General features: G+C 43.1%; 2 protein-coding genes across 2 annotated transcripts; both read right to left on the bottom strand.

Annotated features, from left to right (window-relative positions):
• Nucleotides 1-181: 181 nt before the first annotated feature.
• On the bottom strand, nt 182-2,972 carry LOC136505351 (26S proteasome non-ATPase regulatory subunit 11 homolog). The gene is made up of 2 exons (XM_066500497.1): nt 2,843-2,972; nt 182-1,778 (listed from the first exon to the last, which is right to left on the bottom strand). Exon 2 carries the CDS (start codon nt 1,764-1,766, stop codon nt 486-488), a length of 1,281 nt encoding a protein of 426 aa, XP_066356594.1. The 5' UTR covers nt 1,767-1,778; nt 2,843-2,972; the 3' UTR covers nt 182-485.
• Nucleotides 2,973-12,971: 9,999 nt separating this feature from the next.
• Nucleotides 12,972-14,165, bottom strand: LOC136504100 (L-type lectin-domain containing receptor kinase IX.1-like). Its single transcript, XM_066498965.1, has one exon. The coding sequence runs from the start codon at nt 14,163-14,165 to the stop codon at nt 12,972-12,974; it is 1,194 nt and encodes a 397-aa protein (XP_066355062.1).
• Nucleotides 14,166-18,826: the final 4,661 nt, after the last annotated feature.

The following is an 18,826-nucleotide window of genomic DNA, read 5'->3' as shown; positions in this document are numbered from 1 at the left end:
AATGCAACTATGCAAGAAAGAGGCATTCGTTTCGTCGCTGACATATATGCAAGAAAGAGCGATACAAAAATTCATATGGCCAGTTAAACAGAAATGGTGTACTATCATGTAGCATTTAAACGGTGTATAAACAAGCTAAACAACCATTTAGACAAACAGTGATTATACGACATCTAACAAATGTCTAACGTGTCACCTGTTCACAACAGGTGCAGACGTAGCTAACCTGGATTTTCACGCCACTGGAAATAACATAAAGTAGGAAAAATAAAATAGCGTTAAACAGTATACTTCCATCATCCCGAAACAAGAGTATCCATGAGCAACATGGCTAACTGTAACCCAAACAGTCCGCCACCCGAAAAAGAAAAAGAAAAAAACATTTCCAGAATAAGATGACACTTGGAGAGCTAAAGTATGGTCAACTGAACTGACAGTAGACCGTGAAAAGAAATTGACAACACCTAGGCCTTCCGCTGCATCTTTCAGGCCATGATCTTGGCCGATCTCATGTACAGGCTGTCCACAACCTTCCCGACATTCGTGATCGTTTCAAGCGTGGCAGGGAAGATCTCCTCAGTCTTACTGTCCTCGAAGATGATGAGGCAGCCAGCACCTTGATCTAGTGTCCCTGCGAATTTCTTGTCAAGGATCATATGGGACAGCTTCTTCTCAACATGGTTGATTGGCAGCTCAATCATCTCTGCAATGTGGGCAATCTCCACCCTTGAGTAGGGCTCAATCAACCTGCAGAGGTTCTGCTCCAAGAGAGTATCATACAGTGAAGAAAGGTGCCTGTGGACAATAGGATCTTCTTCCAGCTGAGCTTTGTAATCACGGAGAGCAGTTTCGAAGTACTTCAGAGACCTTTTGGAGTAGGCATCGGCCACAGATTTCATAGCATCAACATCAGGACCCAGATACTTCAGGCCAGCCTTTGATGAGATGATTCCTGCAACATCATCAGCTTGGTTTACCATTATCTTGCACAGAAGCATGTACTTCAAGCTGAAGATGGCCTTGGGATCTTCCAGTGAACTAAAAGCTTCAAATGCTTCGAAGAAGTAGCTGTAAGCAGTCTTGTAATCCTTCTCTTCAGCATGAAGGATTCCGCTCTGCAGATCAATAGTGCCCTGCTGAGATGGTGGCACATAAATGGCATTGGCTGCAGTTCTTGCAGCGGTCAGAGAAGCTTTGGCTTTTGGAAGGTTTCTCAGAGAGAAATGGAGCTTGCTCTCCAGGAGGTCAATGTCCACAAGAAGCAACTTGTCATCCAGCCTCCTGACTTCCTTGATGAGTCCAGAAAGGAGTGTGAGGGCCTCAGTATACTCCTGATTCTCTAACAGGAGGGCTGCCAGCCTTGCTTCCACACGCTGCCTGAGGAAGGTTCGCTTCTCCGCACGGGTCCATTCAACCATCTCCTTGCACAGTGAGATCTGAAGCTCAGATGTCTCAGGTATCTTGGCAACGGCATCAATGATGCCACGCACAATCTTCGCAGTCTTTGCCTTGGGGATCAATGCAAAAAAGGGCCTGAGCTGGGTCAAAAGGTTCCTGAGATCCTCAGCTCTGTTCTCTTTTGTGAGGTAGTTTGTGAGATTCGTAATGGCAAGCTCTTTTACTCTCAGTGCATCCGCAGATGAAGAGGGATCCTCAAGCACACGGTAAAGGATTGAGATGGACTCCGAAGCGTCCTTGGCCTCCTGAGCCTTTGCTATGGACTCAGTGGTAGCAGGGAGGTATGAAGATTGCATCGATGAAGACATCGTGACTTCCCACTGCAAGAGAGATGAACACAATAATATATTAGAAATGGTGAACAGAGCCCGGTCAATATGAGTAGTAGAAAATTATTACATAATACAATACAAAGTGCTGATAATTATGGAATCCATATGTACGTACTACCAGCTGTCGGAAGAAATAAATCGTTTCAGACATACTATATCACTTGTTTTTTTGCCCCATATATTTGATTTGTCCAAATAATCATGCTCTAGAGACGGGAGGTAGAATGACAAAATTTGTACAAGTGCTGATATTATGGAATCCATATGTATGTACTATCTGGTGTCGAAAAAATAGGTAAAACTTTCAACAGATCAAGTAACCACGAACCACAGCATCTTGGTTTTTATTGTTATTGCCAAGTCATAAAGAAAGAATCCATATGTATGTACTCTCTGCTGTCGAAAAGAAGAAGTCGTTTCATACATACTACATCACTTGTTTCTTTCCTTATATTTGATTTGTCCAAATCATCATGCTCTTGAGATTGGAGGTAGAAATAGAATGATGAAAATTCTACCCACACCAAAGCAAACAGGTAAAACTTTCACATATCAAGTAACCACGAATCACAGCATCTTGGTTTTCATTGTTATTGCCAGTCATCAAGAAAGAAACCGACAGGTAACAAGCGAAGGAACATGTTTTGGGAGAATTAGCTACTGGAATACAGACATATCAAATCCCTTGCCTTTCACCACAGGGGCCACCCATAAGGGACACCGGGTAATCGATTCTGGCATATCAAATCTTTGCCTTTCCCCACAGGCGCAAGGCGCACTACTTGGTTACCTGTTAAAACATTGCAGGTCACCATGACACTGAAACTGCAAGCAAGCCATATTGTTTGTAACAACACGAGCAAACGCCTACAAGGGGCGGATCCAGTATAGGACATGCGTAGCTCTTTCGTTTTTGGCAAAGAAGATCGAATCTATTGGGTTTAGCACATACATGTAAATTGGGTCAGATCTCAGACTAGGGTTTCGGGATGCTCGATTTCACACAGCGGGCAGGGAAGAAAGGGAGCGGTAGGGGAGGGAGGGGTGTGTACCAGGAGGAGACTCGTCGCGGCGAAGGTCACGATGAAGAGGGCGCCGCCGCTCGCCCCGCCGTCGACGCCGTCAGGGGAGACGTAGTCGGAAGGGCAAACAAACGATTTGTTTTTCTTTTTCTTGAGAAGAAAGAAGATCGATGACCGGGGAGATATCCTACAGTACTATAGGTCGGTGGGACGATTTCGACTCCAGCAAGGCAGGAAAAGATGGGCCAGCCCATATATCAAAGAACGGGCCTATATTAGGAGCAGACTTCCTAAAAAAATATTAAGACCGGGCCTGTAGATTGCTGGGTCCGCGTGACGTACGTCATGCCGGCTTCGGCCCACTAGCTCTGTTGTTGCCGTTGTCGCTCCAATCATCGCCTCGTCCTATGGGCCGTAGCTGCCGCTAATCGTTCAGATTGAGTCCACGCCAATGAAGCTGTCTGTACTATACTCTCATCTAATTATTATTTTTTTCTCAAAAAATCTAATTATTATTTTCTCTCAAAAAATCTAATTATTATTAAATGATTATAAGAGAATTATCAATTTTTTAAAAAAAGTACTATATACAAAAATATTTTTTTCACGAGGAGTATAGATAAAGAAAATAAACAAAGATATTTCAAAGGTCGTCCTTTGTACGACATGACAGAAGGTGCACGAAGTAAAGACATGCCATGCTATATCGCCCCGACAAGGTCCCGACCTGGAACGAGCACGAAGCACAAGAGGGATCAGGTCGTGTCATGCGAAAATTTCTCTCCAATTTTTCACTCTCCGCTCTCTTCAAAGTCCGTATGTCCCTTCGTCATAAAAGATCATGAGCCTAATTGGTTTATGACCAAATTTTGCCACGCCAAAGATTTGGTAGCCAAAAAGTGGGCAAAAAAATTGCCATAGATTTGGCAAGCCAAATGTGAGATGTTGGTAAATTTTGGTAGCAAATCAAACACTAGCTAAAATTTTAGCTTGCTAAATCTTTGGCAGGGCAAAATTTGGTCATAAACCAATCAGACCCATATTCGTTTTCATGATAAATTAGAGATAAGAGTCACAATTAATTTATTGTCTGTCTGTGATCTGAACTCATGAACCGTACTTATAGGAGTTAGAATAGCGCGTGTCATCTAGTTGTAAAGTTCGATTCCAAAACATGTTGGAATAGATAATGCAAGCTATATGTTTTGTCACTACTACAGAAGTTAACTATAGGGGCGGTTCTAGAGCCTCTGTAGGGGCGGCTGCGCCAGCTGCCTTTCCCAGGGTGTTCCTACAGAGGGTGCCTCTATAAGGATGGTTTTCTGACCGCCCCTGCAGTGCCCTCTGTAGGGGCGGCTGGTGTTTTCAGCCGCACCTACAGTGCTCTATGTAGGGGTGGCTGGTAATATCAGCCGCCCCTGTAGTGGACTTCTGTAAGGGCGACTGTATCATCAGCCGTCCCTGCTGTGTGTATTTGTAAGGGCGGTTCAATCAAGAATCGCCCCTACAGTGGATTTTTCAGCAAAAAAAATTCAAATTCAAATTTGACCACATATATATATAATTCAAATTCGAATATGACCGCCACAAATATACATATATATATCCACAAACACAAGACCATTATTTAGAACATCATCACAAGTCATAATTCACAAAAGTCCATCATTATAACATAGTCCATTATGAAGTCCATCATTATAACATAGTCCATTAAGAAATCCACAAGTCCACATGCAAAACAAAGTCCAAACCGTTTCAAAGTCTGATCCAAACCATACCACAAATCCACATTGTCATCAACGGCATAGTCCATTTAGTAGTAGTTATATTATGACCGACATGTACTAAGTCAAGTCTTTTTCAATAAAGCCGGAAAGCAAATAACTATCCTAGGATAGGAATAATACCTATTGTATCAAATATTCAAGGGCAATCTAAAAGCACAGACATCCTAGCTATGTAATTAAAAGTAGAGTTAACTTAAAAGCACATAATTTTAGGCTAGCCGTAATTCACAATTTTTGTTGCACAAAAGGCATCAAGGTTCATTAAATTTGGATTTGCAATTAACAGTGATGAATTTAAATTGATAGTGCGCTCTTAGGCTGACCAATGCATGAGCAAGGCACTAACCTTGAGTTCTCTATCATCTCACTTCTGCCAAGGCACAGTGAGTGTTGCATCAGAACACCCAAGCTTATGGCAACCAGTTTTTGCAGTGAATTCACATGCTCAAACATCTGAAATGCAGAACTAAACAATTTCATTCCCTTTGAAAGGTAGACCAAAGACCTCCATACCTGTTAATGAAGGCAATAGATGAATCAGAGTCAATTGCAATGTTCAGAATAACGTAAGCGAGGGCTATCCATCAGCCTCATAACCAAAAAAGGCATTTATCATTTTAAAATAGCACACATCATCGGCTATTGTGGAAATAATGTTTAGCAAAATAGGTCCTGGCACCAGAAGAAAAGGATAGCATGTATATGTTATAAAACAATAGGGACATTATGTGAAGGAAATGAAGGCAATGGTTTTCTTTCAGATGTATTACTTGCAGCTACATTGTATTAGGGAATGCATGTCCCTTAAGAATTACACATGTACAAAGGCATATCAACTTTGAAATAATATATGCTGCCTTATTCTATCAGTCAATTTTTTAAACGTTACATATTTAGAAACGGTCCTTATACAGAGATAAATGTTTTATTACAGTGGAGCAAAGCAAACCCAAAGGCAGTGCTTGTTCTTTGCTTGGAAAGCATTCAATATTGTGATTTACCATAAGACAGAGTTCTAAACCTGGTGGCTGCATTTTTCTTGTATGATGCATGTAGGACAGAGTTCTAAACCTGGTGGCTGCATTTTTCTTGTACAATGCATGTAAGAGAAGATTAAGTAGACAGATTGGATTAGCATAGTTAAGAAACTATGGATTGACATTGCACTTCGGCCTCTCAGTTTCAATACAGTAACAGACCATCAGAAGAATAAACAGGAGCAATAAAGTTGGTAAAAATTACCAGTTGGAAAGCTATTCCAGTCCGTTACTTTAGCCCATCCTTTTTTATTCCAACTGCATACAAAAAAAAAATTTAGGTGGCGAAATGCCGAGCATATTCAAAGTACTCTAAAAAGTGAAAACCGGTTTATTTTTATGGCATGTTTATAATGCTTGGAACATAGAAAAGGGATGCAGCATCACTAGTATATCAGTTCTAAAACAATTACCTTTTTAAGGTACAATCTTGCATCTTATCACATAGGCCATCCAGAAGCTGTACAACCCGAAGCTCACTGACCCTGCACCATGTATATAGAACCAAGTACACAACACTACAAAAGTAAGCAATGAGATATGCCCATGATTTCTATAAGTATGTGAGGACAAACGATGCTTGCGAAGAACTGAAGATCGAATAGTCTGCAAGTGGAATGTTAAATCATGGATTATTCCTATAAATATTTGTCCAATAAATATGTATTCGCTCATTCTATTTTAAAAGACATCCCCCCTCCCTCTGACCTTTAGAATCTAAGCGGTTGTGCAAGTCCAAGTGATTTCTCGGCCTATCCTGCATTAGAGCATTCAGGAACACAAAAAATTGATCAAATGGTGCCAACACCAAGAAAGTAATAAAATAATATGCTACAATGATTATGGAACGATTGCTTTGTGAATTGTAAAAAATAATTTTCGTACCTGAGAAAGGTAATAAAAGTACTATTTAATAGAAATAAAACCGGTCAGCATTGTGAAGAATGGTTGGAAACTCGGAATTACTAAATTAAAGGTAACAAAAAGAGAAGTTATTGGTTCAGTTACACTCGAAATTCCAATCACTAGCTGCGCCTGGAAAGAAGATGAAGAGACACATCAGAATGTAGAGTGTGCATCGCAAATTGCTTGAACAAAATGTAGCATATGAACATAAATTCCATTTGCTGACACATGCCACTGCCTCTTTGTGCCTATGCCTATGTACTGTCAGACTGAGAAGAAGGAGACACAAACCTCGACCCTGGTGAGGACCAGGCTTGGGCAGAGATGAAGATGAGGGAAGCGCTTTCACCCGGGGCCGGTCGTGCCCCAACCTTGCATCTCCTTGGCGACCTTCCTTGAGCGGGCGCTTCATGTCGTCGACCTCTAGCAGCTGCGCACGCGAGGGGTTAGTACCGCGCCTAGGGTTTGGGCAACGAAGAAGCGGCAGCGGGCAGCGGGAGGTGGGAGGGACCTTGGCAGCGGCGTCGCCGGCGGCCACGTGGACACCGGCGCCATCCACGAGGATCTCCGATTAGGGGCGGCGGCGGCGGCATTGGGCTGGGGCCCAGAGGTGAGTCGTGGAGGAGAAGGACATGGAGCGTCGAATCGGCGAGCTAGGTCGCAGGCGACGGCGACGGAGAAAACCCATGAATCGAGGAGCGGGATCGCGGGCACCGGCGGCGAAGGCAGGAATCGGGCGGAGGCGTGGACGGACGCGAGCGGAGGGCACGAGGGGAGCAGCGGCTGGACTGGGAGGAGGTTTCGTTTTTTTTGGGGTTTTCGGTTTTTTCCTTGAGAAAGAACGCGAAGGATCTGGTGGGGGTGGCTGGGTCTGGGCCTGGGCTTGGGTGCATGGACCGTGCTCACTGTAGGTGGAACAGTAGCTGACGGGAGAGACTAAAGATTCCATATGATGATTCCTTCTCCACAGCTACAAATCCAACACAAACGAGATGGACCTCAATCGCAAAAAAAAATGAGATGGACCTCCAACGGAGATTTTTATCTCAGCATATTAAAATTTTCCTCAAAAAAATCACCAAATTAACGTGCTATTATAAATATTGCGTAGACTACAAATACATTCAGAATTGATAAGAGGTCCACTATAGCTATTTGCTTGGAGGACTGAAAAAAGGATTTTCAGACATTGAATTTTATTTGTCTGGAGATTATTAGATCTTTGCCTGGTTGGGTGTAGAGCTGTCAGGCAGCAACCAGACAACAGCCATCTGTTCAGCTAATAATTTCTACGGCTGATAAGGCAGTTGATGCTTATTTATTATGAGAGAAAAATATTGTACCATGACTGATAAGCCAAATTGATAAGTTCAAGCGAATAGGGCGGTACGGTTGTACGCCATGGCAGCATCCCATAGCCACCATAGGGCACGACGGCCATGCCGGCGTTGAACCCGGCGGGCTGCCCCTGCAAGCCACCCTGCCTGCCGATAAGATAGGAGTGGCTGCCGGCAAACACACGTGGCGATGGAGCACGGCGGCACCGCCTCGGTAGCAAGAGAGCACGAGAGGAGGAAGGAAACTTAGTTTTAGTTCTGCTTAGCTATCAACCCAACCACCCACACAGCTAAGTTTAATAGTGCAAAACAACCAATGAAACGGTCTAAAGCCCAGCAACACACCCTTGCGGCATGCATGCCTGCTTACAGGCCCAATAAATTAGTGTAGTCCAATATTAAAAGCACAGCATATAGCCTATTTGTGACAATCCCCCTCCTTAAGATGCAGCGCGCCCTCGAGATGCCTATGAAGACTACGCTGTGTTTAGAAACAGATGATGCAGGTCGCCATGTTGCCTAATGCACTAGACAGGATTCCTGCTGCACCAGAACAAAAGGTACCACACGATAACACGCACTGTAATCCACACGATAACACCTTTTTTGAGCCTCGTAATTTGTTAGCGACAGTGTGAGCGAGAAGTTTCCGTGCATGTTCAGTGCACGTTCACACGTCCTAAGGCTCTCCTTGAATGTAGCTAGCTTCGTTAATTATCTGACCCGTGATGTAATTGTATAAAGGTGTAAGCCTCTGATCAATACAAAAGTTGTAGATCTTGATGAGTTATTCAACTTTGGTATTTATCACTTTTTCAGCTGAAATCATTTGGGGTATCAAAATCTTGTCTGAAGTTGCATTTTTTTGAAATTCAAAATTTAAATTGCTCAAACTTTTCATATGTATATATTGACAAAACCAACAAAATAAATTGATAGAGAATGATTTTAGAAAATTTTAGGAAAAAATCATCAGATTTGGAGTTAGTATGAGGAAGAAAAACTAGTTACAAAGTTGACCCACAGATTAAAAAAAGAAATCACACTGTTCACTATGATCACGTAAGGATCATCTAGAACAGTGTGATTTCTCTTTTTAATCTGTGGGTAAACTTTGTAACTAGTTGTTCTCCCTCATACTAACTCCAAATGTGATGGTTTTTTTTTCCTAAAAATTTCTAAAATCACGCTTCAGCATTTAAGTTTGATCAAACTTGGATGTGACAATGTTTTACACATTTTAAAATTTGAAATTTGACAAGTTCAAACCAAATTTTAAAACCCTAAATGATTTCAGATGTAAAAGTGATGAATACAAAAGTTGTTCAACTCATCAAGATCTACAACTTTTATTTTGGTTATCTTGTCATTTGACTAAATTTGAACCTTTTAAAATTTGAAATTTAAAAAAAGACAAGTTGAAACCATAATTTGGACCCCCCAAATCATTTCAACTGAAAAAGTAATGAATACCAAAGTTGAATAACTCATGGAGATCTACAAATTTTATTTTGGTAATTTCATAATTTGATAAATTCTTAGTACACATTGTTCACACAAACATATGTGAATGTAGTCTCAAACACACACATAAATATAGTTTCAAACACACATACATAAATGTAGTCTCACACACACATACATGAATGTAGTCTCACATACACATACATGAATGTAGTCATACACACACATACATGAATGTAGTCTTACGAACACTGACACACTTACATAAACTAGCTAGCCCACCGTGACAACTTTCCCCTTGACACCTTTTCGTTCCCATGGCAATACACCTTTGGACATGTTCTTTTCCACAGCCTCGATCTTCTTACAAAAGTCTGTGACGAGAATCGGGATTACCAATCCCTCTCTGTACTTTTAGCCACTCTTGGCAGCACTCGACGACTTCTTCGGAATTGTACCCTTTATCATGGAGCCCTCTGGGTGTGTTCGGTTATGCACGTATCGGTTTAGAACCGACATGAACCGCTCGTAGGACCACATTTCATACAAGAAGCTAGCCACGGGAAGACTGTACTTGCCATTATCCTACTGTACCGGCCAAAGCTCCCGCATCACGTTCAGCTGCACCATATCTTTCCATGATCTGAGACCATCCTTTGACTTGCCCGTGTCCATCAGGGTAGTCATGAGACTCTCAAAGACATTCTTCTGCACGTGCATCGCATCAATGGCATGGGGGACCTCCAAGTCCAAACCATACATTCCGTAGGTCATCATTGAATTCTGCTTTGTACTTGGCATCGAACGCTTGCCACTGGCTACAATCGGCCGGGTGTGCGATCGTATCATCATCCACCTTGCGCTCATCATCCCACCATATCATCAGTGCGGATAATTAATTAATGGCCTATTTATCCATAACTAATTAAAAGCACACATTATAAAAAGGAATCAAAATAAATATTAAATGATAATTAGTAGCCATGGTAGAGGATATTTTACACATTAGCAACAATTAAAATCTTACGCATTCACCTACATGCAAACCCTAGTCACATAAAGAAAAAATTGAAAAAGAAAAAAAATCCTAGATCTAGATCTAGATATAGGGTTTCATGACACATGTACCAAACTTCACTAATACTACACTAAAATCAACAAAGATGTACTAACAAAGGGTGCAATCTTACTTCCCTACCTAATTTACCCTAGTATAGTGAAAATTAGGGTCCAATTTCACTCATAACTAGCTCAAGCTCCATGGAAGAGAGAGAAAACCAAAAATCAAATTACTCACTAACCAACGAATTAAACTTCAAATAAAGAGTTGGAGAAGCATTTCCTTACCTTTTAGAGCCTCTCCACCAAAGAATTTGAGATCAAAACCTCCCCTAGAGCAATTTTTAGGAGGAGCCTAAGGCCTCCCAACCTTTTTTTGTAGAAGAGTGTGTCCCGAGATGGAAGAAGGGGGTGGCTGCTATTTATTCGTGCGCCATCAGTAGGGGCGGCTGGTGATTCAGCCGCCCCTACAGTCGAACAACAGCCTACAAATGGGCACTGCAGGGGCGGCTGGTGATTGAGCCGCCCCTACAGATCAGCCCCAACTGTAGGGGCGGCTCAGGTTACCAGCCGTCCTTACAGTGCCATCTGTAGGGACGGCTGGGCTGCTGGGGCCCGAGGACGCCCACTGTAGGGGCGCCCCCAACCCCAGCCGCCCCTACAGTAAAAATGCCCCCGTTCTTAGTGTGAGAATCTAGCGTAGTGTGTTCCACTAAAAAATATGGAACGAAACTAAAAAAACATGGAGATAAACAGTTCTAAAAAGACTCTATGCCTAGTAGATATACATACATAGTTAAAAAAAATTGTATCTAGAAAAAAACAAGTATGTATATAATCCGATGGACGTATGGACACTGCACCGAACCTGAGACGAAAGCAAGCTAGACCACCTTCACAACTGGCAACGTTTCCTTGGTACGTACGTGTGCACCGTGCACACACGGACTCGGCGCTATATACGAATACCAAGTTGTACACCAAGCCATAAAGTATGCACGCAGCACGGTCATATATGTACACATATATATAATCGTTCCGTGCACCAAAGACAGATCGAGTTCCCTAAAAAAAAAAAGACACAATTCCGAATTCCGATCCCAAGGAATTCACACGCCAGCCATCCTCCCTCCCATCGTCGATGGAGCACCACCGTCCAGTGCCGGCCCTAGGTAGGGCACAAGGTGCCACAGTCAAGAGAAGGAAGGGTCAAGCCTAGGTATACAAACTTCCAGGTCTTATAGTCTATTACGCATTAGCAAACTAATGAAAAGAAAGACATAGAATTGATCAGATGGCCATGAAGAAAACGAGCGTCGACAAGCTGGTGGCGGCGGAGGAGCTGCGGAGGTCGGCGCGGTTCCTGCTCCGGAACGACAGCCTCAACGTGCTGTGCGACGTCTCCGTGGTGGAGAAGGACAGTAAGCGTCGCAACAAGTGGTTTATGGGACTCGACCGCGCCTTCAATGGTTTCAGTTTTTAATTAGCTAGTGTTATTATTAATTTACTCCATGCGTGCAGCTTATATTTATGGATTACTATAGTCTATATACTAATATTAATTATGTGTAATCCAAGAGTTTTTAGCTAAACTTGCTATTTGCTTTGCTTGATGAAGTACTATAATCTCGCTCCCTTGTTTGGAGCTCAACATGTTTCTGAACAGGCGATTCACGCTTGCAACATATGTCTGAAACATTTGCAACACTGTAACATTCAGATAAAATAATTGCAACATATATCTGAAACAGGTGAAACATTTGGAACAAATACTTGCAACATACATGTATAGCCACCGCAACATATATAATATCCAGATAAAACACTTGCAACATACGTTTGAAACAGCTGAAACATATACTTGCAACATACGTGTATAGCCATTGCAACATATGCAATACCAGATCTACTCTTACAACATCTAGATGAAACATATGCAAATGCATAAAACATACGGTTGCAACATGTACTTATCTACGTGCTGCTGTCCAATGGAGGCCGGTTGACGCGGCGCGGGGGAGAGCAGTGTGAGGCACGAGCGGGGGCGTGAGGCACGAGGTACGGATGGGGTGCGCGGCAGGCGCGAGGCACGGAGCGCAAGCGGCGCGAGGCGGGTTTGGTGCGACCATTCAAGGCGCGAGGTGTAGGGGCGCATGACCCGAGGCGGGGAGGTGCATGGGCATGAGGCGCGGGACACACGTGGCGCATGGTGGGTCCGTGCGACCGTGCGAGGCGTGATTTTTTTTTTGGAAAATGCGAGTCGTGAGGTGCAGGGGTGCAAGGCGCGAGGCGGGAAGCGCTGGGGTGCACGTGAGGCGGGTCCGTCCCATCCGGAGAGAGAGACAGCCTGACAGGAGCATTACCGATAAAAAATTCGTCCAATATTTGGTGATTTTTGTTGCTACCAGTCCCCTACCCTATTTCCGCGACAATCACAACTGTTGTAAAACCCCCCTTTGCTTATCCCCTCCTTCCCAAAACGCTGAAACAATCCAGCCATATTCGGATGCCACACGTCCTTGCGTTTTCTGGTCAATCGACAGCTCCTAAGGTGAGTTCAGTTCCGTCAAACCAGCTCAATGCCCGCACTGATTACAGGTGCGCCGCAGCTGCTGGTTGCAGAATCAAACAACGCATTGGCTACAGGCTGAACGTGTGCTGCGACGGCCGGAAACTTGGACGGAAGGATCGGCAGCGGCGCGTCGAACCGCAGCACATTGAGGGCGTGCCTGATGTCCGGCCTCTGGCTCCGGTACGGGTGCGCGCACCAGAGCCCGACGGCGAGCACGCGCTCCACCTCCTGGACACTGTACTCCCCGTCCAACCGTGGGTCCGCGGCCTCCAAAACCCTCCCGGCTTCGTGGAGTTCCCAGACCCTCTGCACCAAGTGGACCGTGCTCCCGTTCGGCAGCGTCACCACGGGGCACCGGCCGCAGGCGATCTCGAGGAGCACGACGCCGAAGCTGTACACGTCGGACTCGACGCTCGTCCTGCCGGTGTTCAGGCACTCCGGGTCCACATACCCCGTCGTGCCCGCCGCTGCCGTCGTCCGTGACCTCCGGCCGTCCTCGATCACCCTCGCCAGCCCAAAGTCGCCGAGCTTGGCGGTGAACGACGCGTCCAGCATCACGTTGCTTGGCTTGACGTCGCGGTGCACGATGCGCAGCTCCGTATCCTGGTGCAGGTACAGGAGCGTCGAGCCGAGCCCGAGCACGATCTGATACCTCACCCTCCACGTCAGCTTCTTGTTTGGGTTGTAGAGGTGTCCGTCCACGCTGCCGTTGCGCACCAGCTCGTAGACGAGCAAGAGGTCGTCGCCATCGCCGTCGCCGTAGCACCAGCCGACGAGCAGCACGAGATTCCGGTGCCGGAGACGGCTGATGATCCTGACCTCCGACTTGAACTCGTTCCAGCCCTGCGGAGAAGTCTTGGAGACCCTCTTGATGGCCACGTCCAGGTTCAGGTCCTCTAAGAACCCACGGTACACCGATCCGAAGCCACCTTCTCCTAGTTTCCTCTCGTCGGCGAAGTTGTTAGTGGCGGCGGCGAGCTCTTCGTAGGAGAATCTCCTTGGTCCAGTCGTCCCTTGCTCCAGCTCGATGACTTCCACAGCTTCACCTCGGAAATAAGTCAGTGCTCCGGCCGATTTCTTCTTGGCCGCCGTTCTGCCTTTGCGCCGTTGCAAGTGGTACTGACGGCATAGAGCGAGGCAGGCCAAGAAACTCACTGTGCCGGTGACGGACAAGCCGGTTACCACCATAATCAGTTTGATGCCCTTCCATTTATGACCAGAGCTACAGCTACCTGCAGCAAGAACGGTGTTTTTCTCTCACAAATTCATCCAGCATTCCTCAAAACCATCCAGATTCCTCCAGAATTCAGACAAGCGAACAATGTCTTTTAATCTTATCTCAGTGCAACTCCAAGAGAGTTTGTAAAATTGGATGGCTAAATCAATGGTTTAGCTATTCTCTAAAATAGAAAACTTCTTCCAAAAATAGATAACTCCAAGAGACTTTCTAAAATAGATAACTCCATGCTATATTTAGCTGCCAGGGGCTCTGCGGCGGTGCCGCCATGCGAGGCACGGCGGGAAAAGGCTCCAGGGGAAGCGGATGGCGAGCCGTGATGGCATGCTATATTCAACGAGCGAGGAGCCGCGATGGCATGCTACATTCAGCGAGCGAGGATCCCGGAATAGCATACTTGTTATTTTAGAACACCGGATAGAAAAGCGGTTGGAGGACTATTTTCTCCGAAAATACCCAAATATAGACTACATAGCGCATATAGCTTCTCTCTAGGAGATGCTCTTGGGCCTATTTGGATCCATTAGTACTAAAAATTAGCTAGCTAATAGCCAATAGCTGCTAATGTTTAGCTAACTATTTTTTAGCAGGGGTTGTTTGGATCCCCTTGTTAATTAATAGGTGGTTGGATAGTGAGTTGAAGTTGTATATAAATTATTAGCACCTATTAGCAACTCCAAACTTACTAATGGAACTAATAGTTAGCAGCTCTCCAGCTAATAATTAGCCGGTCTGTTTGAATCCACTAGTACTGATTTTAGTTGTTAATTTTTAGTCCTTACTACACTCCCATGGGATATTATATACACAAAAATAATTTTCGGACTTCAGAGACACCACCTTTTTGTTACTTATTAAAACAGGAGGGGTGTGAGCCCCTACTGTGCTTTATTACAAAAAGATTAAATACAAGAGTCTAAAAAACAAAATCACGAAACAAAAAAAGGTTACAAAGAAGATAAGGAGAACTATACATAAGCGTCTAGCCGCCATAAGTCAATTGTAGGATGAAACTTGCTTCAACACCACCTTTCATTTCCAGGATGCAGCAACCACCTCTAAAAATAATAACTATCGTGGACCTCTAAAGAAACTGCCTCTGAAAATGAGGCTAGTTTAAAAAAACCACCTATACAATAGCTTAGAGCATCTCCAAGAGTACTCCATATTTTATTCTTCAAAATATGGTATTTGCCAACTACCAGCTAAGTATGGGGAGGAAAAAAAAGTCATCTCCAAGAGTACCCCATATTTGACCTCTAAAATATCAAATTTCTGGGCCCACGCACAATTTTAGGTCGCGGTATTTTTTTTTCCGCCGGAGATCGGAACCACAAGTTCAATCTACGTCGCCGCCGGTTCCTGCACACTTGTTCCGATCTGCAGCGTGCCCCAGCCGGCGGCAGCCAACCACGGTGGCCTCCTGCTGGCTCCAACCTGCTTCCAGCCCGCCGCAGGATCTCCCAGCCGCCTACTAGGCACTGGCCCAACCAGCCTCGTGCAGTCACCATCAGGAAGCCTAGCATCACAAAGCAGCAGCAGGAAACGGCAGCGGCAGCAGGCTGCCGGCAACAGCAGCAGAGCCTGCTGCCGGCCACCAAGGCCTTGTTTAGTTGACGAATATTTTTGGAAATGGTACTATAGCACTTTCATTGTTATTTAGCAATTAGTGTCCAATCATAGTCTAATTAGGCTTAAAAGATTCGTCTCGTGAATTTCGTCTAAACTGTGTAATTAGTTTTGTTTTTTATTTATATTTAATGCTTCATGCATGCGTCCAAAGATTCGATATGACAGAGAATCTTGAAAAATTTTGCAAAATTTTGGAAACTAAACAGGCACCAAGAGATGGAAAAGACGGCGGGTCGCAGTGCCGCGCGGGAAAGAAAAGACGGCGCAGGGAATAGCGATGCGTGCGTGAAAGCCTGTGCGTATTTTTATGCAGGATGTCGACCTATTTGTCAATTGTTAAAAGATGGGGAAGGATATAGGATACTCTGGAGATAAGTTTTTCTTTTTTTTCGCAAAAAACATGGATAGCAAAGAGATATGCGGTACTCTTGGAGATGCTCTTATAACTGTTGTACAAGTAAACTCATAACTTTTTCATAAGAAGTTAGATGGAGACAATTTTTTTGTAAAAATTATATACCTCTACAAGATATACAACTATGTAGTTGATAACCTTTTGATTTGAGATGGTTTAGAAACATAAATATTAGTTTTTTAAGTTCTCATATTTATTAAATTAAAACTTTTGATTTTTTAAAACAACCTCAAGTGTTAACCTGATCTACGTGAATATTGTAGTTCTCGAGTCTCGACACAATATTCAACTTTGCAGTTGATAACCTTTTGATTTGAAATCAAACTAAGCAGCACTTTTTTTAGGGCCAAGGAAATAATTTCCTCGTTATTTATAATAAGGATTATAGATTATAATAATCAGGATTATAGATTATAATAACCGGAATGTTTGGATCTCTGAATTATTGGAGTTGGTTAAAGTGAGAAATTCTTATCTTACTCTTTAGAGAAGATGACAGGGCAAGAGAAGAGAAAATGGGGGAGGGGGCAATTTGGACTTTCAATAACCATAATCCCCTAAAATCAGGCGTTTTTTGGATTATTGGATTATGGTAATCATGGGGTTTTATTATTATAATCCATAGTATAATCATTCTTGTTTAGATCATTATTTGATTATTATAATAGGGTATCCAAACAAGTCTCTAATTGTAATTCAAACAGACTAGATTATAAGGTGGATTATTAATTTATTATAATCAAAACATCAAACTACAATAATCCTATAATCCACCTCAGACCTGTTTTTTTTGTAATTAGGAGTAATTTTCACTTAAACTAAGAATAATCTACCATAATATAATATATACAGGAATCCAAATATTCCACTTATTATAGTTCATAATCGTGTTTAACACTAATCAATGATATACTTGGCACCCATATCTAATTCTTACCTCATTTCTTATGCAAAGTCTGAGATATAGGAGGGAGTATTAGGCTACTCTAGATACATTAGGTCATATCACGCTTCTAAAGTTGCCATGTCAAATATATACAAATATAATATATCTAAGGCTGGCATATATAACTAGACGTATAGAAAAAAAACTATCGTCCTGTTCTGCAGCACTATTTCAGCATGCAGTGAACGAACAGTATTTTCCTCTCACAGCATTTCAGCATAAGCAGCAGCATAAGCCAAATTTCTGCGAAATCTTGAAAGTGATTCTACTGCCAAAAAGCATAAAATCAACCAAATGGATAGAACTTGAATTTTTACAGCACATTGGATCCTGCTTTCGGCTTTCAGGTTCCAGCTTTTTACAAAGAGTCTGTCTACTGTACACACGTGTGTTTTAACATAAGCCAACACATGGTTGTTGGCTGTATGTAAAACACACAGATTTCAACATAGAAAAAACCATGTGTTTTTGGACTAGTTAGCACATGGTTATTAGAGGCCTAAGAAACACACGAATTGAAACACTGGAAAAAAACATGTGTTTTAAGAGAATGCAACACACAAATTTCATCGGGCAAACAAGACCCACAACTGTTATTCAGCCCAATAAAGACATGCCAGAGAGGCCCACTAACTAAGAAGACAAAGAGGCCTAGTTCAGCCCAGAGCCCAATAACTAAGAAGACAGAGATGAGATCAGATCTCTTCGTGGGGAAGCCTCTTCATGGAGATCAGATCTCTTCGTGGGGGCAAACAGGGGGAAGCCTCTGCCCTCCGTGGAGATCAAATCTCTTTGTGGGGGCAAGCAAAGCACTGCTCTGCGTGGAGATGAGATCAGATCAGAGCAGAGGAAAGGAGAAAACAACCGGCAGATCAAAGATGAGGATCTTCTCTGCGTGGGGGCAAGCAGACCAGAGGAAAGGGCCAACCAAGCAACACATTCAAGAGGAACCACTAACCTCAACAGCCAAGGTAAGCACACTGACTTCCTCGTAAAGACGTAATCTAAGATTGCTAGTATTTGCTGCAACTAAATTCAGGAATCAGAAATACAGATTCGCAAATTAAGGAACTTAGGAAACAAAAATACAGAATACCTAAAAACAAATTGCATATTTCAAATACTGCAACTAGTATTTGCTGCTAATGTAATTATACTGATTAAACAAGCACTTTTGAAAATGACAGGAATGAGGTAAAACTATATTATATATGCTTGTCAGACTAGTTGTGTTATATTATAAATGGTAACCATTCTCATTATCAAACAAATAAAACAGAATATGAGACATGAAGATCTAGATAGAATCTTTGGACCACAAACTGACTGGTCAATATCAGAGTCAAGGCTGTCATATAAGGTATATACAGACAGCTGAGCCAATTTGATTACATTTATAAGCAATACAAATATGTACTGGCATCAAAGTAAAACTTATCTTTACAAAAACAGGATGGAGAAATGGCAATCGTCGCTGATGATGATGGAGCAACAACAAGCATAGCTGATGATGATAGATCTCAAATTCAACAATACCATTGGCAAACTGATGTATTCAATAACATAGACATTGATGAGGTACATAAAAAATGATTTCTTCAACTATTTCAGTCTACACT

This window comes from Miscanthus floridulus, chromosome 14, assembly GCF_019320115.1.
Source record: "Miscanthus floridulus cultivar M001 chromosome 14, ASM1932011v1, whole genome shotgun sequence".
NCBI classification, from domain to species: domain Eukaryota; kingdom Viridiplantae; phylum Streptophyta; class Magnoliopsida; order Poales; family Poaceae; genus Miscanthus; species Miscanthus floridulus.
The sequence above is the reverse complement of the archived record's forward strand: the minus strand, read 5'-3'. Positions and strand labels throughout refer to the sequence as shown.

Coding starts and splice junctions, on each gene's coding strand:
- LOC136505351 (XM_066500497.1), bottom strand. CDS start 1,766: ATGTCTTCATCGATGCAATCTTCATACCTCCCTGCTACCACTGAGTCC.
- LOC136504100 (XM_066498965.1), bottom strand. CDS start 14,165: ATGGTGGTAACCGGCTTGTCCGTCACCGGCACAGTGAGTTTCTTGGCC.